The sequence below is a fragment of the Lytechinus variegatus genome, chromosome 19 (genome assembly GCF_018143015.1).
Source record: "Lytechinus variegatus isolate NC3 chromosome 19, Lvar_3.0, whole genome shotgun sequence".
NCBI classification, from domain to species: Eukaryota; Metazoa; Echinodermata; class Echinoidea; order Temnopleuroida; family Toxopneustidae; genus Lytechinus; species Lytechinus variegatus.
In genome coordinates, this window is record NC_054758.1 from 15693155 (window position 1) to 15716577 (window position 23423).

General features: G+C 37.6%; 1 protein-coding gene across 1 annotated transcript in view; it reads right to left on the reverse strand.

Moving 5' to 3' along the window:
* Nucleotides 1-23048, reverse strand: part of LOC121405709 (protein-glutamine gamma-glutamyltransferase K-like) — a 33872-nt gene extending 10824 nt beyond the window's left edge. Inside the window, exons 1-5 of the mRNA XM_041596630.1 lie at nt 22934-23048; nt 3321-3480; nt 2674-2818; nt 1933-2130; nt 1165-1387 (exon numbers count right to left, since the gene is read on the reverse strand). Of these exons, the coding sequence (XP_041452564.1) occupies nt 1165-1387; nt 1933-2130; nt 2674-2818; nt 3321-3480; nt 22934-22938 (731 nt within the window). The 5' untranslated portion in view covers nt 22939-23048. The remainder of the gene's footprint in view (nt 1-1164; nt 1388-1932; nt 2131-2673; nt 2819-3320; nt 3481-22933) is intronic.
* Nucleotides 23049-23423: the final 375 nt, after the last annotated feature.

The window sequence follows — 23423 nt, forward strand, 5'->3', positions numbered from 1 at the left end:
CGATTGATCCAATCAACCTCAACAGCATCCATCATCATCATAATTTTTCCAACAATAAATTTGAGGAAATGTCACTTGTAAATCAAGAGGAAGCACATTGAATTGTTGAGAAAATGATGAATGCACATGTACGAGTACTATTTATCTTGAAAACATTTGGACCATACACGCATAGTAGATGTTGGCTTTGCTGGCTTTCCATAGTTTTATCATTTCAATGGCAACTCTATGGAAATCCATCAGTGTCATAAATTTTTCCACAGGAAATTTGCACAATGTCCTTTGTAAACAAAGAGAAGCACAGTGAATTTAAAAAAAAAACAATTAATGCATAAATATACATCATAGCTGGAAAATATTTTGAACAAACATGCATAATACATGTTGACGTTGCTGGCCGTCCATAGTTGCAATTGATCGCATCAATCGCAACTCATTGTAAAACGGGGCCCAGTTTTGCTTACATGAACCCAATTCCATGGGCATTAATGACATTAAAAAAAAAAACCAAGAACATACATTAAAATTAGACAGGTTGCCAGGTATGGCTCGTACATAAAGAATAGGGGTGCCAGTTGGAACTGATCAGAGGGCCTGAATATCACCTAGAATACAATATTTTGTACACAAAAATGCTAGAACTATGGCCTGAAAATACATTGCCAGAGCCTGAATTCAGGCTTTTGCCTGAAAAGTGGCACCCCTGATATTGAATTATGGCACTGGTGGCTAACCATAGTTGAGATTGATTGGATCAAGCAGAAAGATTTGAAGAGAGCGGTGTTGGCTCAGTCGGTAACGCGTCTGCCCGTCGAACCAAAGATCGTGGGTTCGAGTCCACCCCGGGCGGATGACTGAAGCCAGTGCGTTGTGTGTAAACGTCTCTCCCATGTTTCATAGATGCAGGCTATGTTACAATGGAAAACACTCCGTCCCTCGGATAGGACGTTAAATGGAGGCCCCGTGTAGAGGAGAGTCACCACCTTTGCACGTTAAGAACCCACTGCACTATTCGTATAAGAGTAGGGGGAAACCCCGGTGTAGTGGTCCACCTGTATTCCAGCCAATTTATATCGGGAGGAGAGACCTGCGGGTCATAGTGATTCAGTTCGCTTTTCACCTCCCAGGCACAGGTGACGCCAAACAAATAATAATAATAATTACCTTTCAAGTAGGTCAAACACCACGTCCGTGGTGATATCCTCAAACTGGCCAAAGACCCACGGTCGGGCATACTGACGTCTGGTGCTTCCGGTAAAGACGCATCCCGTGTCGTTGAGCACGTACTCGTCCTTCTCGGCGTCACCTTCCATAAAGACCGTGTCTTCACGACACCAGGCGTTGAAGAGCACAAAGATGGGGTCCTTCTGCTTGAAGTACCTGGGTTCTATGTCGAAAAGACAAAACAGAGAATTCATTGTGATGTGCTATTCCGAAGGAGCTAAATAAGTCAAGGCATTGTCAGGGTAGCCGTACTATAGCCAGGGTAATCATATGCATCGTTCATTGTTTGTTAGTTGTAATTGCTTATATATGCATGAATTTTCTTTACTAGCAGGGCCCCCAAGAAAAACAGTGCTTAGTCCACCGACAGGGTTACCCTGGGTAACCAAAACCAAATGAATAAAAATAAATTAACGGCCGAGGCTGAGGGGTTGAATCAAATCCAACATTTTCTGCAACCATTCCATCGTGCAATTTTTTTTTACTTTGCCGCTTCCAGACTGTTTACTTTCAAGTCTGGCGCATCTTTTGAGACCGAATTTACAATATACAGATATTGTACAATTTATACTCTCAGTTTTGACATTAACTTGGCCTAAACAAAAACAAAATTGAAAAAAGAAATAAAATTCTGTAGGTATCACTAGGTAGAAATCACTATCGGGTTAAAGCGCAACATTTTTTTGCCTCATCCCTACATTGCCATACCTGCGTTTTCAGTATCCAATATAACGACGGCGACATTGTAACGACTGACGATGGCATTAGGAGGGCAGCTGACCACGAGCTGGTACTCCGGACCTTTGGTACCGACGACACGGATTCCCCATTCGCCGAGGGTTTCTTCGCTCCGACTGAAGGGCATACGGATCACGGTGCCATTGTGGGCAGACGAAACTTTGGCACCTGTCAATTTCAAAGATGAAATCGAATGAAGGTTGTGAGGAAGAATTGTGGGAAAAGTTGCGTGTCAAAAGGGGACAAGAAAATGTTCATGAGCGTATCCATATCTAATGAGTTCTGCTGTTGATATCTAGAAGGAATATAAAGGAAAAGATACTCAAGGTTTATGCATTCACTACCACAACAACCAATACCAATACCATCATTAACATGACATCCTGCCCTACCGATCGACTACTACTTCTACTACAACTACAACTACTACAACACCGCCACCACTACTGCTTCCATTAGTACTAATTTTACTAATATTGCTGCTGCTGCTGCTAATACTACTACTTCTACCACCACCACAACTACCACCCTGCTACTACTTCTACCACTGCTTCTGCTGCAGCCAATACTACTACTACTGCTACAATCATCACCAACTCTACTTCTCCTACTACTACTACTACTACTACTATTTCTACCACTACCACTACTACTATTACTAACGGCGACAAGACTGCATCAAAATTCCAGGCAAGATTTGCTCATACTTACCACGAACAGTCAACTCCAGCCCAAACACCTCTGTCTTCGGTTCCCTGTTGAACGTGACAGTGAGATCAAAACGCTGCCCTCGCCTGACGAACAGGTTTTTAATCTCGTAATCAGAGGTGTGATGGAGTGAACGGTTTCTTTCCAACTATGTCAGAAGAGAGGGAGGGGGGGGTTGAATGAAAAATATCAATATACTGTTTCTTTGAAATAATGAATACATTTCTAGTTTTATTGAAAAATGTGTTTCATGATTTCCTACCATAGCTATGGCTAGGCAACCCCCCCCAACTTTATGTACGGCTGTTTGTCAACAAAACTGAGTATAGATTATGTCTGACAGCTAGCCTCTCTTCATTTTACCCAAAAAAAATTACCACCCCCCACCCTCAACTAGCCTGGCGACACAGACCTTTCTATTTTCGCAATTCGCATAGTACATAATACAGAGTCTGAAGTAGTGAGACTAGACTCACTATGTACTGTGGCTGCCTCTATTTGACACAGGTATAGAGTGCGGAGTCTAGTCTTTACATCAGACATTATATAATGGTTAAGGTGTCAAATTTTGGGTCTATGCTTGTAGACTAACCCTCACCTGGGATATAACAATTGATTTAAATAAACAAATAAACTACACTGTATTTTACCTGGAAGTCCAACTCCTTGAGGCTCAGCTGATCAGGTCTGGAGGGTGCTTCGGGTTTATCCCGTCCATCACCGAGATACGCCCTCTCTGCCTCGGCTACGTCGACGAAGCGACCCGAATTACGGCCAGCACGGGTAGCAGCTGCTGTTTCCATTGGGGTACTATTAAGGGATGAGCAAAAAAATAACAAATACTTGGTTAAAGTCCTGTGTTTTTCAACTTTTCACATGCAAGAAATTGCAACAGATTTTTTTTTCCTTTACTATATTTTTTTGAGGTCCTCATCTTGCGAAGACCATATTGACAGTCCAAAAATACCACAAAGACAAGGAAAGACATCTTTAATATTAAAGGGAAGTGCACTTTGTATGGTCTCTTATTGACTGTGTGTTAAACATACATGTACATAGTCTTAAAATATACATTTTCAGATATCTACTAATACTACAGAGAATAAATTGTATTTGTTTATGGAAACTAAAATGTTTTGAGAGAAAAGGTAGTTGTTTTGCTACTTGGTAACCTAATTATTGAGGTATAAATGTATTGAGTAGTAAATTAGCATTTTATCATTCAAGTGGGTCTAAAGACTACACTAGCATTATGGGTCAGGAAACTGGCCAGGTACATGTATGAGTAGTTGAGGACTCGAGATGGCGCTATCGTTTCGTATCTGCTTTAAAGCAAAAATCTAAGAGCCCCATAATGAAACAGCCACAGGGTTTACAGCATGTTAAAAAAATCGAACAGGAAGTTCATTATTTACTGAACTCCTGAGTGAAATGAGAGCTTTTGAGTTCTGTTTCAAAAAGACTTGCTGTAATAAGAACTGCACAATTTCTATAAATTGTTTACTATCAGCAAATCAAATAAAATGATTGGCTTCAAACCGTTTTCATTGTAAATTTGTTGTCATATCGAGGTCTATGAATAAGAGGCCCAGAGGTTTTGAAATCTTAGCACTGTGGCCTTTTAACATGGATTCTGCCTGCGACAGTTGTTTAATAGGAAAAGAGTGGAGAAAACATTCCGCCACCCCAGCAAGCCGTGATTGACAACATGAACGGGGGCGTGACAAGCACATGATCACACGCACGTGACATTTCGCTCATGGGGATAAAGAACAAAAAAGGATAGATGTTGTCTCATACAGATATGAAGTTAATCAATCGTGCTGTTTCACCAACCCTGATAATTATAGGAACATTTGAGATGGTCCCTGGGACTCCCTGCTTATGTTCTGTTAATGTCTGGGATGTGGCTGTGCTTTTTTTCCTATAATACCTCTACGGAGATTATGTGACTATTGATTTCGAAGTTCATTGATTTGGAAATAATTTTGGGTATGAACAGCCTCGATGTCCTGGGTATAAAAAACTTTGCCCTTGCATTCAAATTGAACTTTAAACATGGAGATTCTTAAAGTATCTTTTGTGAGTACTGTATATTGTACTATATGTTTAATCAATTTACTGTCACATGAGGTTTTAACAGATACATGTATGAGAATGACTTATGCGAAAGATACCCCTTTTTGTTCTTCCGAGGTACACTGATTTTGACAAGATGTTTTTGTAGGAGCATGGCCGTCCTTGGTTTCCCCTTGCATTCATATTTCTACAGTTCCATTAAATTTGCTCCGGGGACAATTGCTCTGCTCTGAATTCAACACACTATTTTAAAATATCCAACTTCAACCCTGGGTTTAACACTATACCCTACCTGTAAACCTACATGTAACATAAAACCCAATTGCAACCCTAACCCTACATCTTAGACAAAATTAAGCCCGGAGCGATTGTCACAGGAGAAAATGTTGTGTCACCCAGTGCTACATGCATGTAAACATGTAGGCCCTATCTGTTCTGAGTGCATTGTACTATACGTGATCACCTGACAATCACAATCGAGAGCGGTGTTGGCTCAGTCGGAAACGCGCCTGCCTGTCGAACCAAAGATCGTGGGTTCGAGTCCACCCCGGGCGGATGACTGAAGCCAATGCGTCGTGTGTAAACGTCTCTCCCATGTTTCATAGATGCAGGCTATGTTACAATGGAAAACGCTCCATCCCTCGGATAGGACGTTAAATGGAGGCCCTGTGTAGAGGAGAGTCACCACCTTTGCACGTTAAGAACCCACTGCACTATTCGTATACGAGTAGAGGGGAAACCCCGGTGTAGTGGTCCACCTGCATTCCCCAAATCAGTTATATCGGGAGGAGGAGAGACCTGCGGGTCATAGTGATTCAGTTCGCTTTTCGCCTCCCAGGCACAGGTGACGCAAAACAAATAATAACAAGACTTCAGAGATGCAATGGTTCATAGATTATGCAAAATATACCTCTTTCTGTTGTTAAGGAGTTTCATTGATCTTGAACAGAAGCAGGACATCCCTAGTACAGTACCTGTAGGTACGTGGACAAAGCCTTAGTTCTTGTACTTAAATACATTGCTACTTTGAAGTACTAATGCACTATTGTGTAGACATGATCATTTTAAAATCACAAGACCTAAAATAGGTTTTTTTTTTCTTCAAAAGATTCTTGTTTTTTTTATTACAATTCTTTACTACGGCAAAAAGAAGCTGCTGAAAACTGCTTATCTAAAAAAGAGCCAATGAAGTAAATTAGAGAGTCAAAAGGGGCCTAAGCTTTCGATCCTAGCAGAATGTTCGTCGGAGGTAAAATTCTTTACTATACTAGAATAGGTTTCAATGATGGAGATACATGTACATACATGTACAGGTTCATTGCTTGCTAGTTCTTTCTGTTTCGAGGGACATTGATCACAGAATGAGTGTGGAAACAACGTCACCCATGATTTCACATGAATGACCATTAAAATCCCAACACCATTCTTCAGTACACAACACAGTGTAGTGAATTCAAGATCATTCAACTATGGAAAATCCTTGAACAAAACTAGAAATGCATTTCACAAGAGCACCTTTCCAATTTCTTTCATATTTTTCTGTTCTGTTTTTAATGTTGTACATTGGTCAGAGCTGCCAACCTGAAAAAGAACATTTCAGTATTTTTAAAGCTGAAAATCAGTATTTTGATGATGACATTAGTATTTTCAATGAAATACCATAAGACAATACATAAAACGGAAACTTTAGAATTCATTATTTGGCATGAAACCATCTGTATCCTTCTTATTTTTCAGTACTAAATACTGAAAATCTGTACTACTTGGCAGTTCTGCATTGGTTCCTACATACACTGTACATCAACCACAGGAAATTAGTGGGGCTATATATAAAAGGCATCCCCTTAATATTTCTCAGGGCTAAGGAAAATTTCTGTAGTGTGAAAAGCATATTTAGTGTATTGTCATTCAAGTGGGTCTGTATTACAAGATTACACAGCTCAGAATGTTGCATTAGGCTGGTCAGATGTGAATAGTTGAAGACTGTATTGTCATTCAAGTGGGTCTATATTACAAGACTACACAGCTCAGAATGTTGCATTAGGCTGGTCAGATGTGAATAGTTGAGGACTGTATTGTCATTCAAGTGGGTCTATATTACAAGACTACACAGCTCGGAATGTTGCATTAGGCTGGTCAGATGTGAATAGTTGAAGACTGTATTGTCATTCAAGTGGGTCTATATTACAAGACTACACAGCTCAGAATGTTGCATTAGGCTGGTCAGATGTGAATAGTTGAAGACTGTATTGTCATTCAAGTGGGTCTATATTACAAGACTACACAGCTCAGAATGTTGCATTAGGCTGGTCAGATGTGAATAGTTGAAGACTTGAGGCGGCACTATTACGGCTGCCAGTCCGTTTGTGCTTTTGATAATAAAGCAGGCTCCTGGTCACGCCTGTGTAAACTAATACAGTGACTCGACCGGTCTCCTCTTCCCTTCCAACCCCCCCACCCTTCGTTAAATTGCCAATTTGTCTACTGCTAACTCGTCCACTTACCACATGGTCTACTTTCATTTAATCAAATGCCATTAAGTCCATCAATATTTCGTCCAACAACCATTCGGTCCATTATAATAATAATACCCAATTTTTATAAAGCGGTTTTCCCAGAATGGCCCAAAGCGCGTTACAGCATATTATTACCCCGGTCATTGGATTCATTTCAATCCCGCACGAAAGTGCACAATTTCCACTCCCTGGGGAGCATTCCTTGCATTCATCGCAGCCTCATTATGGCGCTGGCAAAATCAAACATACAATATCTTTCGCATTAACCATTTGGTCCAAAAACCATTTGGTTCAATCATCACTTTGTCTAATCACCATTTCTTCTCTGACCATTTTGTCTCATAAACCAGTTCGTCTAATATCCATTTCATTTCATTCATTTTGCACAATTAACACTTACCGGTAGTCCAATTAGACCATATGGACAACATGTCAAAGGCACTGGCCCATGATCTAATTATGAGACGGAATGGCTTTAGACTAAATGAAAGTAGACCATGTGGATAGCGGACAAATCGATGTTAGACCAAATGATAGTAAATGAGTTGGTAATTAGACCAATTGGAAATAAACAGTACACTAATACAGTGACTCGACCCATCTCCTCTCTACCCCCCCCCCCTCACCCTTCTCTCTCTCCCTGCCCACCCTCAAAGTCTACTCTCCAATGATGTTAAAAATCTCCTTTTGAAATTCAATGAACCTCAAAACCCAAAAGGTGCATGCAAACTGGTATCCCATGGAGCTTTGTATCCAAAACCTTTTGTCTCCGAACGGAGAATAAAACAATACAAATTTTATGAATTTCCTGCCTTCATAGTCTTGCCATTGTCAAATAAAGCAAGTTATCAGTATTTAGGTTTGATGGAAAAGAGTAGAGTCGGAGGGGAGGCTGCAAGTATGCCTTTAGAACAATTTACTGACATAGCAACGCACCTGGCTGGTTGCATAACTGATTAAAGGTGCTTTCGTTGTTCTTATGAAATTTCTTCTGTGAAGGTCTTGCCATTGTCAAAATCGGTATTACATAGATTAGGAAAGAGCAGAGGGGGGGGTTCAAGTATGCAGGCCTGAAGCATGCCTTTAGAACAATGTACTGACGTAGCAACGTGCCTAGCTGATTGCATAACCGCATAATGCATAAAAATACTCAAATTTCAATGGGACATTTTTGACAGAATGGGTATCCCAAAAATCAAGAATCAAAAATCAAATTGTCTGTAGATTCTGGTGTTTTCAGTTTCAAAACAACAATTTAAATAATCAATTCTGATTGGTAAAACAAAGCTTTTAAGATGCACAATTTAAAAATCAGTTATTTCAGTTATTCTTCCCCTAAAATGCCAGTGTATAGTCGACATTAAATTAGTACTATGTACTTTAGAACATGTACATTTGTACTTCAATTTTTATTTTTTTTCCACTTAAGATCTCTACTAAACAGTGCCCAATCGCACTTTATATTTCTTTGGATTATATGTGCAGAAGACATTTGAAGCTGATTGATGTAATCCTTTAATATCTGTTTTATAATGTAGTACAAGCAAGGACAACACCTCTTATACTGTACCAGGGATATCCCTACATGTACTACTAAAAAAATATTTCAAATTCAATGGACTTCAAAACTGAAAGTAAATGCACATATTGTGATTCCATATATAGAATGCTGTACTTTTTTCCCTACAAATATACAATACAACAGGAAAATCCCAGACATTGTGCATGTTATGAAGCTGGAGGAGGAACCAATCTGTAATTTTCCAGCTCTGTTCAAGGTCTTGATGAAAATATTTTATTAACACGTACAGCCAAGGTCAAAAGTTTAGGCATACAACTGGTAGCTAAAACAGTCCCCCCCCCCTTCCAGAATCAAAGTGGGAGTTCACCCTGAAGAAAAGTTTGTTGTACAGTACCAGAAAACGTAATAAAGAAATATTGGTAAAAATTTGAGGAAAATCTATCAAAGAAAAAAGAAAAGAAAGCTATTTTCAGATATTTAAAAAAATTAATCCATTACACAGCTCTTTTGTGATGTCATACAAGCACTAAAAATATATAAAATGCATAAATTTCTGTAATGGATGACGATGACTATTTTGTTTTCCTTTTAGGAGCAGGTGTGAATAGATCATCTTTTCATTTTTCTGGAGAAAACAATATTTCATTGATTGTAACAGAATACAATGGGGAAATTGCTCGCTTTATGATGTGACATCACAAAGCAAAAACTATTCTAAATGTCTCTTTCCATCTTCTTTCCTCAAACCGTCACCAATATTTTTTGAGAGATCTGCCATTTTACAAGGGGAAAAGCTTCCCCTTCAAGGCCAAAGTTAAAAAACAATTGATAGCAAAAACAGCTTTCCCTAAAAAAAAACATATCATGGGCTAAAGATTTTCGGACAGTTTTCCCTTTTTTTTTTAATTTCACACACAAGAGGATTAATTTGGGTAATGTTGACTACAAAATGGAGGACGGGAGGAGCCATGTATTCTGTCAGTAGCAAATTTATTTTTCTTCTACTGACAAAGTTAACTCATCCCTTTAAACCAATGTTATGAAAATACAGACAATCATGTTTAGACAAAAGAAATGGGAGACGTATGGCAGACACGTCATATATACAGCCAAAGCTTAATCAGTTCGACACAGCTTACAGGGGGCACGTAATTAGTACATATTTGCTTCCATACAGCCAAGCTACATGTTCATATAGTTAGTACCATAAATTTATTTTAAAAAGCTAAGAATATTGATGAAGCAAGCGATGATTCTTGAGAGAGAAGTCTTGAAGTCAGAGAAAATCAAAGTTTAACTTTTTTGTCACCATATCATGGTTCTAGATTGTATCCACTGTACAATAAGTGTACAGACCATCAAACTCATCAAATCTCAGCTGAGTAATGAGCAGGCTGAAGATCGCTGACATAAACAGCCTATCACTGTTGCATGGAAGAGACCCAGCATCTGACTTATGTCAAGTTTATTTTGCTAATATCTCAGAAATCACACAATTTTCTTCCAGTTTCATTTAGCACATATTTTCTAAACTAATCATACAAGTATGTAAAACACAAAGGTAGTGCTGCAGCCGAACCGAACGGAAGTTCGCCGAACTTGGCACTTCCGAACCGGACCGAACCGAACTCAAAGGCCTGGTTCGGAAGTTCGGTAAAAAACAGTATGTTTGCATGCAATGCGTGAATCCGATGACTACATAGATTTAAGTATAAAATTAACAAAATATATTTTGGTTAGCGATTGTGCACAAAGAGAATTCCACTCAATATATTTTTAAAATCCACCATGATAGCTCCCATCTCGTCTTTGATTGAACTGTTATCAACTTAAGAATATTTTATTAACATAAATATATTTTTTCTTGATAAAATGAGGGGACATTTTGAAGCTAAACTCGGTATAAAAGTGTGGTGTATTTACGTATTGCCGTAATCGATCGTGATCGTAATCGGACCTAATCATTTTGTATTTAATAAAGAAAAAGAACCAGACATAAATTCATTCCTCGTAAATGACAAAGTATGACAGTTTCGCGGTCTCGTGTTTGATTAAATTTTTATCATTTTCAATTTTTTTTATAAACATGAATAGGCCTGGGAGTAAACATCGATTGATCGAATGGTTCGATTGGCATGCCGCCAATCACCAATCGATTAGCAAAATATACACTAATCGAATGTTCGGCAGATCCCGATTATGACGTTGGCATAACTCTAATACCCAAATAATAATAACTAGAATTTAATTCGTCATGCGGACGAATTAGGTGGTCTGTCTTTATTCTCGCCATCGTAATCACTATTACCATGTTCATGCAGATCAATATGATCTTCATGATGACGACGGAATATTCATTATGGATGGAATACTTGTGAAAAACGGGAGATGATGAAGCACTGTTAAAAGGGTCTCTTCATGTATGACGATACATGTGATATGAAACAAAGTAATTATAATCTGTTTTATCATGCGAAATTTTAAATTTTATACCATTAAATTATCACGAAGGATCATGTACGAGGTGTTAAAAAGACAAAACAAATGGAAAAAAAATCATCTTGTTCACCCCAGGACTCGAACCCGCGCCCTTTAGAAAGCAGTCAAAGCCACGATATTCCCCATAGAGAATACACGTAAGCAATTTTGAGAATTACAAGTCCAATTTTGCAAGTGAAATACGGGCATGATCCCGGCATCTGATCAAAAAATGAAGGGCACACTTGCGAAAGTTTAGAATCTCAGCTACAACATACTAAAAGCTCAGGGAAAACTGACAAGAAACAATGGAGATATGGCTCACGAAATAGAGGAATGTCGAATCTAGTTTTGAGAAAAAGTCATGTCCCATAGAGATTACACGCAAAATACCTGTGATATGAAAAAAGCAATTATAATCTGTTTTATCTTGCTAAATTTAAACTTTTATGCCTTTTAATTATCATAAAGGATCATGTAAGAGGTGGCAAAAAGAAAAAAAAATTGAAAAAAAATCATCTTGTTCACCCCAGGACTCGAACCCGCGCCCTTTAGAAAGCAGTCAAAGCCACGATATTCCCCATAGAGAATACACGTAAGCAATTTTGAGAATTACAAGTCCAATTTTGCAAGTGAAATACGGGCATGATCCCGGCATCTGATCAAAAAATGAAGGGCACACCTGCGAAAGCTTAGAATCTCAGCTACAACATACTAAAAGCTTAAAGAAAACTGACAAGAAAAAATGGAGATATGGCTCACGAAATAGAGGAATGTCGAATCTAGTTTTGAGAAAAAGTCATGTCCCATAGAGATTACACGCAAAATGAGGAAAAATGACATGCCTCTTTTCATCGCTGTTTTACGCAATGATGCGTTTCTCAAAACGAATATTCATGTTTACTGACGAGAAAGAGTACATTCTAAACTACAACATATCGAAATCTGGGCGAAAAATGATCTATATTCGAGAAGTTACAACCAAATTTGCATAAATTTGATGACGTCATTTTTGAAAAAATGAAATTTTTAGTTTAGGCGCCATTTTGATGACGTCACGATATAATTTAGGGACAATGGTGACATGAAATCAAATCTACAACTCATACTCTATCGATATATGAAAAAAAAATTGGGGGTCAACGGACTATTTAAAGAGCTACAGTGAATTTTCAATAGGCATGTTTTTGCCCATATATGGCCTATAGTGAGAGCTCGCGCGCACACGTGCTGCAAACTTTAACGGTTGTTAATTTCATTGTTAATGGTCGTAGAAGGATGATCAAGGTATCAAATTGTTCAGAATTTTATTATTAATGAAATGATGTAAAAAAAACGGTGTTTCTATGTTGCGTTAAGGCGTTACACGCGGAAACGCATGCGTGCATGCGCGCGCAAAATTTTGAAATGCTTAAAATGACCTGAAACGTACTCTCGTTTGGTCAAAAAGTGATTTTGAGCATTTTGAAATTTTGACGCGCGCGTCGTGACCTCCAGGTGACTTTTGATGACATGATCTGATGACCCTTAACCTGAAGTTGATGTGATGTTAATTTGATTGATTTTTAATTATTGATAATGGAGATATGATTGATAATGTGATTTTACAAAACGTGACGTCATCATGACCTGATGACCTTGAAAAGCTTATTTTGACGTGTCCATGACAGATCCTATAGATGACATGAAATTCAATGAAATTGACCAAGTCCATTTTGAGATAACTTGGCGACAAGAAAATCCGTAAAAATAAATAAATAATAATAAAAAAATTTCGACAAAATTAAGAGGTGATCTGTCAAAGACAGACCACCTAATAAAATGACAAGAAAACTATGATGACAGCTGTTTTTTACAGGTTAAAAAATTATGTTACCGAGGTAATGTTTCAAAATTATCAATGATTGTATCACATTCACAGTTACATACCAACATGATAGCGCTCCGAAAATGTTAATCCCACCCGACCTTGCCCTCATACACAAAATAAGTCATTGTGTGCATGCACAATAATAAGTAAACACATAACCAGCTCACTTGAGCTGATTGGACCTTCGGATAGCCAATGAAACTTTGGGAAACAAAGAAGCGGAAGGCATGTGGTTCCCTTATCAGGAAAGGTCATGACTTCAGAAATAAATTGACCCCTCCCCCATCTGTGTGTGTGTGTGTGTGCGTGTGAGGGAAAGAGAGAGGGAAGGATAGGGGATGGGAGCCGGAGAATTTCTTTCATGTTTCAGAACAATGCAACCTTTTTTATATCCCCCTCAACCAATGAAAACTACATTCCAACACGCGCCCGCCTTCACCAGTACTTTCTCGACTAGTCTCCAAAAATAGACCCAGTTATACATGTGGGTTCAAATGATAAAAATCGTAATTTTGAAAGGTATTTCAAATGAAATATTTTTTTTTAAATACATGTGTAGCATCGTGGGCAGTGCCACAAGTGGAGGCGGGGACATGGTGTGGGCAAGGGATGAAATTTTTCAAGTGAAATGCTCCACCTGGGCTCAGTCTCAAAGAATATACTTCATGAATGAGTTGTTTACGTCTTTGGACTCGGCGGGGCTGATTCATTTATATGCAGGGGTGTAGCACTTGGAGGGATGCATGCATAATACCAGGGTACCAGTATTAATTTAGGAAAGATTTTCATTGGAACAATAAACTGAAAGATTTAATCTCATTTCATGAAGTTTCTTTTGATATAAAAAAAATCATGAAGGGGGAAAAGGGCCTCATTTATGCTAAACATGTGACTTTTATGGAGATTTCTTCATGGGGGGTCACCATAAAGTAGGTCAACTATTGTGACTTAAAAGACGTGATTCCCGACGAACAATCGAATCATTCAATTATTTTTCCAGGAAATAATCGAATGGTAATAATAACAATCGTCCCAGGCCTAAACATGAATATATTTTTTCCTTATAAAATGTGGGGACATTTTAAGCTTAACTCAGTTAAAAAGTGTAGTTGAATTACGTATTGCTGTAATCGGATGTACATTTAATTGAAAAGACATAAATTAATTCCTTGTGACTGACAAAGTAATGGTAAAGTATATATATTCCACCTTCTGAAATTTCCATAATAATATAAAAGATAAATAAATAAGAGATGAAGGAATGAGGGTGAAAAAAACAAAAAAGATAAAAATTCAAACCAAATCAACGCATGTTCCCTGATCGATGTTCCGGAAATGGTTGGTAAGGAAAGTTGAAACAGGAAGTCCAAACAACCTGCTCTCGGTTGCTATTATACAGGTAAAATTCGTATTCCAAACTTGAAACGTTTTTCTATTGTCAATATTTTCTTAAAAGTGGTTTAATCTGGCCAATTACTGAAAATGAAATGATAAATTATCAGTTCCGTCTTAGTTCTGACGATCAACGCCGAGTGATTTCACAACACTAAAATACGCAGTACAGTCCCATGTACTCATTTTCGTGTTAGAAATATGTTTGAAGTCACGTAGCGTCGATCTTTCTGGACCAAGAATGGACTGATATTTTATCTTTTTAAAGTAATTCATTGACCAGATTTTACCACTTTTCAGGAAATAGGGACTTTCTAAAACACTCATATTCTTTGGAATGTGAATTTTACCGGTATAATAACAGTTGAGTGGAGGTTGTTTGTCTACTATTTCGACATTCCCGATCAACACTTTCCAATTTGAGAAGCTGCGTTGCAATGACATCGTAATCGATCATGATCATAGCTACATGAAATAATCGTGAAAAAAATATTCTGATCTTTGTAATTCTATTTCTGTCCTGATTCTCTCGTTATCAATATTTTTTTCTTTTGATTTTTTTATTTTCATTTTAAAAATGAAAGTAGAAATGACTTATTTTTTGTTTATTAAAACAAAAGAAAGTTCAACAATTATCTTAACTATTCTTTTTAGAAACAAAATTTATTATTAATACACGACAGTTCATCCATGAGATCACTTGTTTGTAGGTCGGCGATCTTTATTTCTTACATGTTAATTTAATTTGGCATTTATTGCCGAACCCCGAACCGAACCAAAGTTCAGAAAAAAATTGCCGAACCCTGCCGAACCGAACCGAACCCGAACATGACGCCTGACTTGCAGCACTACACAAAGGTGGTGGTTCAACATTGAAATCTGTTTACATACGGTGTGCATCTCAGTAGAGAGCGTTTGACACCTTTCTCACTACCTTCCTAAAACTAATTTAGTGCAAACTAGTTTTTGACGTGTAGTGAGAACGATCAAAGCGATCTTCCAAATCGGTTCAGAAACCACTATGCAATGTAGTTTTGAAGACCGCTTTGCCTCATTAAACTGATTGCAGCAAGAGGACACAACCGTTCTTCGCACATTTTGGGCATGCTCCTCCACACGACAGGTGTAGAATGCCTATGCTGCGGTGTAGAATTTTGCGCAACGTGTTATCCCACTGAGAGCGTTCCACAGCAACAAGATTGCTTTACGTGTTTTGGGAACGCTAGCAACGTGATCTTCCAAACTGGTTTCCAGTAAACTAGTTATAGAAAACGTAATGAGAACGGCCTCTTACAGTACCACAACTGGCAATACAGTATCTTTAACCGCCAGATGAAAACATCCTTGTACTGTAATATCAATTACCATCTATCATTACAAGGCAAAGGCCTCAAGAGGCTAACAGTAGTTGGCAATTATATCTATTACCCTTTTTGGACAGGCTAAAATTTCCTTAACCCCGTACTATTGGTGGGGCTAAATGACAATTTAGCCCCACATATAGTACGGGGTTAAGCTTAGCCCACTTTCGTTTTACACAGCGTTTTTGCAAAGTGGGCTAACCCCACCTATAGTACGGGATTATTTGGCCCTGCAAAAAAGCAGGGTTATCCCACTAATTGCGGTGCTAAGAGCAATAGTACGGGGTTAAGATCGCATGTGTAAAACGAAAGTGGGCTAAGCGCTCCCATTCATGCTCCGCAACAGAGCCGGCCCTGTTGTCCAATCAGAGGTAAGTATAATGAATATTCATGAACAGCGATCACAGCGATGAAAAAAAAAAGCGCGCGCCAGAAGTCAGCGATTTTGGATATGACCCGAATGACCCCTCAGTGCGCTCGTGAATATTCATGAGCTACCAATAGTGCGGGGTTAGCGAGTTTCGTGTGTAAAAAGCAAGCATTCCTTATCCGGGGTTAGCAAAAACAATTTGGCATGTGTGAAAAGGAAAATAAATAGTACGGGGTTAAGGATAGTACGGGGTTAGCGATAGTCCGAGGTTAAGAAAATCCTGTGTAAAAAGCCTAAAAGTATGGTCATACCCACTGGCATACATGTATTAAAGGGAGTTCTCTCAACCAGCCAGAGTTTGAACAATTCAAAGATTTTTGCCTTAATAATGGTTAAGACTATAATAGCATCCATCAGGCAGATTCACAACAAAATGAAAGGATAACTCTGTTTTGGAGGCCTTACATCTGACTACAAATCTTGGACTTTTATTTTTCAAGGTTTAGCTCAATTTTGAATAAAAAAAAAAAAACATCGAAAAATTGTTCAATAATCGTTCACTTCGAGACTCGAAAATTGAAAACTATGTCTTTGATAATGATCTTGACTGCAGTAAACTCGCACAATAGCGCATCAGTTTGCAATCGCGCCACGCCAGTCGAGAAGATCGATACATTGGAAGTTACGCTATAGGCCTATTCTGTTCCATGAATACTCATGAGGCATAGACAGTCTGAATAAATAAACCTTACCGCCTTACCGGGTACTGAGTCTGCCAGACTTTGAAACCGAGGGTCATGGGATCGAAACCCAGTCATGGAATTGTTAACATTTTTCCTAAAGCAAGAAATCAATCCACACTGTGCCTTGCAACTCAGCAGCCTGATAATAGTTCAATATCAACTTTCATGGGCTTTTATAGGAGCATACACAGTTATTTCGGATCCTTGATTAAATTTGTAGGTGGGGTCATACCTGTACGAAAAATCTCAAGCCGAAACAAGTGCATTGTCAATTGAATTGTATATATTTGTCTATTAATATATATATCGAAATTTGTTTCATATCGGCTTCACAAATAATATCACACAATTAACAGAAAGATAACTTGCTAATGAAGGTTACGATACATGACATCAGTATTGATATCTACAGCCTGTCCTTCAACTTATCAACGGCAACTTCACTGGCCTGATTAAATCAAATATCACAGTCTCCATTATGTTTATATGTGTAACAAAATCAACATAATGGATCAATGAACTGTAGGCCTATTTCTGTAATATGCTATAAAAACTATAAATACATATGTAGCAAAAGACAAGGTTTTGAAAATTCAAAAAAGGAAATCCAAAATGGATTCAGAAACGTACTAGAGTCAAAACCTTGAATATCTCATTAAATAATTAATCAGATCTTTAAACAGCCTTGAATTTTTTCTTTTTCTTTTTTGTTCTGTTGCGCCAGACCAGAAATGCCAGGATAATTTCAAAAGTTGATCTGATGGTCTAGTGATCAAAAAGCATCCTTCTGGCCAGCTGCCAGACATAGTCTATGATAATAGACTGTTTTCCTTCAGATATTTTAATACAAGCACACAATGGCATAGCTTGTGGAACTGAAGGATTCAAAATACCTGAATTAATCAAATCAACCCATAGATTTACAGTCTCCTTTTATAGGAGACACTGACATTTTTCTATTATCCTGAATGTTAGCAAATTACAAATGGAATATAGTTTCGTAAGAGAAAAATATAAGTACCAAAAAATGATACCATTCTCAGTACAGCGTCTGGTATCCTCCCTGAAAAAAAAAGGTGTTTAACTTGAGCTAGTCCTCACACTATAAATTGTCAACATGGTGAAAGCAACAAAATTGTTTATAAATTCACATCAATAACTTTGTCAAAATTTTTTTTGTTCAATCACTAAGTCTGACCCAGGTAAAAAAGAAATTTTTAGATCTTTTTTTTTTTTTTTTTTTTGGGGGGGGCTCCTTTTCAAAACTAAACAGCATACATCTGCATCATTAAATTATTATGATTGTGTATTTGAGTTTTGTCAGACGTGTATCAATCAAATATGGGCAAGTCCAAGAATTTGCGCGCGTTACGTAAGGGACATTTCAGAGGCTTTAATGACCTGAAAAATAAATGACTGATTAGATTGAATACCCTCATGATGTTAGACATCTACATGTAGGAGAATAATCATGCAAAAAATGGCGACATATGACCTCGACCTTGACCTTTTAGAGAGAAAAGATGTGCCGTTACGTATGGGACGCAGAAAAAAGACAATTTTTCAAACATTTTTTCAAGTTGAGAATTCTCTGAAAGTATTTCATTTGACAACTTGTAACTTAGTGTGATAGAAGTCACAATACTATAGTATATCTAAGGCAAGTTTCATGTCATATGCCAAATACTTCTAATTACAGACTCTAATTAAACAAATTAATGACATGTTACGTACATGTATGGGACAGTTACGTATGGGACATTTTGTCCCCATAGAGAACGTACACAATTTTCCATATAATTCAAATAATTGAAATAATTTAAAATATAGAAATAACAAGAGTGTCATTCTTTTACAATGTTCTATTGAGACATATTTGAGATGACTGAAAAGGAAATTGGTAATTTCAACATTTTTTTCTTGATTTTCATGGTTTCATGAATTTCTTATGTATTTCTATTGTTTTTTATTTTTTTCATATTTTTCAATTTTCACAATTTTTTTGCTTCAATAGTTTTCATTAATCAGTATTCATAACAAATTAGTCTTTAAAAACCAAAGAAAAGGTAAATAATCACCTTTTAGAGCACTCTTGAGAATTGTTTTTCTCCATTCACTTTGTACACAAATCTCCCAATTGACATTGTGTGTAAATGTCCCATACGTAACATGTTGTCCCATACGTAACAATTTTTTAATTAACTCTTAATTAAAAAGTAAACTCTATTTTTGAAACTTTTTGTGGTATAACATTTTCATACTTAATAAATTAGAACTTCCCAGAGATGCAACAATTCAAGTATTGTATTATGAGAAATAACTTATAAAAAAACATCCTCAAAATGTTACGTATGGGACATTCCATCCTTGGACAAGACCTAATTTGCATAATTAATTAGATGACACCACTTTTTTTCCCTCAAAAGTAATAAGATGTTAGGGGGTCCATGTCCCACCTATGACTAAATCTCAGAAGTTTTGTTTTTATTTTCTATGAGTTTTTATAATTGTCCCATACGTAACGCCCATTTTAACAATTATGCAAATTAGGTGCCCCAAATTAGCATAAATATGCATATTATCAAATTTTTCTTAATGAAATTTGAAAATTCAACACTTGGGCTTTCTTACCCCACCAAAGATAACTTCTTAAATTAAAGATGAAATTTTGCCTTCTGGGGTGACCATTTCTTGTACATGTACTTGCCAAGATAATTATTTACGTCTGGGACCGACCTTTAACGTCACCATCCCAAAGACGTGACCAGGACTCGAACCTCTGCATCAATTTGTAACTTCCCCACAGCTTGGATTACAGGCGCACACCACAACGCCCAGTAGTTTCCAGGTCTACTTTGATCATTCAGGGGCTAAATAACCTCCTTTTCCTTTTGAAATCTCACATTGTCCTGAATATTAGCAATTGAAAATGGAATATTGTTGGAAAGAGAAAAAATTTACTCCCACACATGATATCATTCCCAATACAGTATCTGGTGTCCTTCCTGAATAAAAGCTGTTTAACTTGAGCTAATCATTGCTCATTCTAAATTGGCAATACAATGAAAAATAGAAAATCATGGTTTAAAAATGCAAATAGGCAACTGATCAGTAAATCAATTCTTATTTTGATTGCTGTTTATACCAATGTTTTACTTGCATGTAATTGCAAAGTATGAAAATGAATAGTAAATCAACGATTGTTGTCAATTGTAGGATTAAAATATTGGTTTTGCCCTTTTATGAATGCTCTGCAAAATTATGGATGAAACTAAGAGTGACTGAAGATGTACTCTATAACAGAAAAATAATTGTATATTTTCAATAGAAAGTGAGAAAGCTATCAGAAGTGAAAGAGAGATGGAAGATGCAAATTAACTCCTTAAAAAATAAATTCTGCAAGTCAAGTTTGAGGGGTGATTTTTTTTTTACTGAAACTACAAAGGAGAAACTGGTATGATTGGAATGCTTCATTATTCCTCTTCACAATGAGGTGCCATCTGCTGTGATTATGTAATCATGGAATGTGCAATTACACTGACGAATAGGGCAAAGTCAGAAGTTAAGTCTTGCAAAATGCACTGTTTTCTATCAAACCGGGGTCTCCATTTCTTTAGAATTTTGCCCATGATGCAGGCGACAAGGAATGTTTTGCAAAAATGTCTGTGGTGAATGGTGCTTTCTTTTTAAAGAATGAGATGTGTTCAACAACAATGAATCAACATTCCCATTTTTTTTCAATTCAACATCTTTAAACTATTTGAAATGCAACAGCTCAACATTATCTCAAACACATTCATACACCATTCACGCATAGACTATAAAGTGCATGTAGATCATTCAAATTCAGTCATCGTTTCTTCTCATGAAAAGGGGATCAAAAGGCTTTAGAGCCTAGATTCTACTGGAAAATTATGATTTTCCTTGTTGACCTGGTAAACTGTTCACTTTACTGCTCGAGTTCAGCTCTAGAAAATTATGAAAATCTTTGAGCACTGAATTCATACTTGCAATCACTCATTCAATGAACAAGGTTATGATATAACTGCTTGCAATGAGCAAATGAAAATTGATACAATGATTGCTCTTTGTGAGAAAAAGGGGATAAATTTTGTCTTTTCTAAAAAAAATGAAAGTGTTTAAAGTGGATTTTCTTGGGAAATCCATCAATGTTTACCATGTTTGAAACACAGGTAGTAGTATATAGCCCGTGTCTAGGCTCTTTGATGAAAAGACAAAAATTATAAAAATATCATCACAATGACAGTCCCCTACATTATGATTAGGCTACATGTAAGATACATTTAAACCCAGATTCCAGTATCAAACACAATGAATTTCAATTTTTAAAAAGAAAGCCTAGGAAAGGTTTCAAGTGACACCACGCACATGAAGTTGTAATGTATGTACATATGGTTCCCCATAATGAAAGTGGTCGTTTCATTGCGATCATCATAGGCTTTCCTTTGCGTAACATTATTTGCGTGGATAGCGCCACCATGCAACAAACGCTCTTTCACTTGGCTTGCTGAAATTATGCCGCAACTTTTTTACATGACTTTATTTTGTTTTGTCTTTTGATTCAAACTTATTTTGATGTCATTTGTCTGTCATGACTGTTAAATGCAGGCCTGGGCATGCTGGGTAAATGTTCGGTACTTGAAGTTGAAATAGATCTAGTGCTAACGTCAACAACAACTTAGAATTAGATCTCCAAATACTGAAATAGATCTACAGTAACACAATGTGCCAAAATAGCTCTAAGAATTTGAAATTCGCGCCGCATATTCCTGAATCCTGGCACAGCGGGCTTCGAGTTCGGAACGGTCAAAAATTGGCGGGGCGCGAAAGCGTACACATGGTTGTTGGTACACTTAGCCAGGAGGCGTTCTGGGGTAAAAATCATAGTACTATTCGTACCTTTTACCCCCTATAGGGCCGCACGTCGGAAAGGAAAATGCAACTATACAAATGCACCAAACAGCGCCTTATAATTTGAATCTGACGTTAACACTTCTGTACATGGGTATAAATATCGGTTAGGAAAGTTTGGTATGTTTGGTAATGAAAGGGAACAAAAATCGCAGAAATGGGATGAAGAAATAAAAGTAGAAGAGAGTTTCCTACTCACATTTGTTGTCTTCGCCATCTTGGATCCATTGTTAATGCAACCTAGTTACGTGACGCTTATAGAGGGCGGCAAAATCAAGTGCTAAAATGTCCCGCTTCAACCACTGAACCAGGGGGGTGTTTCATCAATATTGTCACGCGACAACTGTCAGCGCTGATAGTTGTCGCGCGACAATATTGATGAAACACCCCCCTGGTTCAGTGGTTGAAGCGGGACATTTTAGCACTTGATTTTGCCGCCCTCTATAAGCGTCACGTAACTAGGTTGCATTAACAATGGATCCAAGATGGCGAAGACAACAAATGTGAGTAGGAAACTCTCTTCTACTTTTATTTCTTCATCCCATTTCTGCGATTTTTGTTCCCTTTCATTACCAAACATACCAAACTTTCCTAACCGATATTTATACCCATGTACAGAAGTGTTAACGTCAGATTCAAATTATAAGGCGCTGTTTGGTGCATTTGTATAGTTGCATTTTCCTTTCCGACGTGCGGCCCTATACCTGCAAGCGCCTGGCGTTAGGGGGTAAAAGGTACGAATAGTACTATGATTTTTACCCCAGAACGCCTCCTGGCTAGGTACACTTACATGCCTCACCAAAATCCCCCTGCTCCTCGCCTCGGCTCACTGCTCCGACCCCCAGCCAGGCAGGCGCAGGCACAGGGCGGCGGCAGCCTGGCCTAGGCTAGCCCTAGGACAAAGACAAACTACTGACCAACACTACATTCTAGAATCGTCAAACGTTATACAAAGATTTCCGTCCTCCTACCACCTGATTATTAAAACAACAAAACTCACCTCATTATTCGTCAATTACTTATCAGAGTAGACTTTCAACGTTAGATATTAACCTATTTCCCTCAGCTCTTGTGCCCGGGCTCTCGACTCCGAGTCCACCGTATACCGAAACTATAGACTCCGCATGCGACCAAAGTACGGTATTGCTGAGAAATCAAATTAAAAAAGGAAAACCTTTTTTTTCTTCAAATGGGAACTAAACAAAATGAAGAATTTGACCTTTTCACAATGAAGGGTCAGAGAATGATATTTTCCAAGGTATGAGTATAATAAGAATGGGAGGCACTCACAGCACTTATGCCCTGTATATCCTGAAATAAGTCACCTCTCTCTTCGTACGTGTCAGTGTATGTGTGCTCGCTGTGTACAAAGTCATTGGGAGACTAAGAGTCATCATGTTTATTTATATATAATAATTGTAAAAGCAATCACATTCATTTATTTAGTTATTTCCTCTTTAAGGATATTCATAGCATAGAGTGATTAAGAT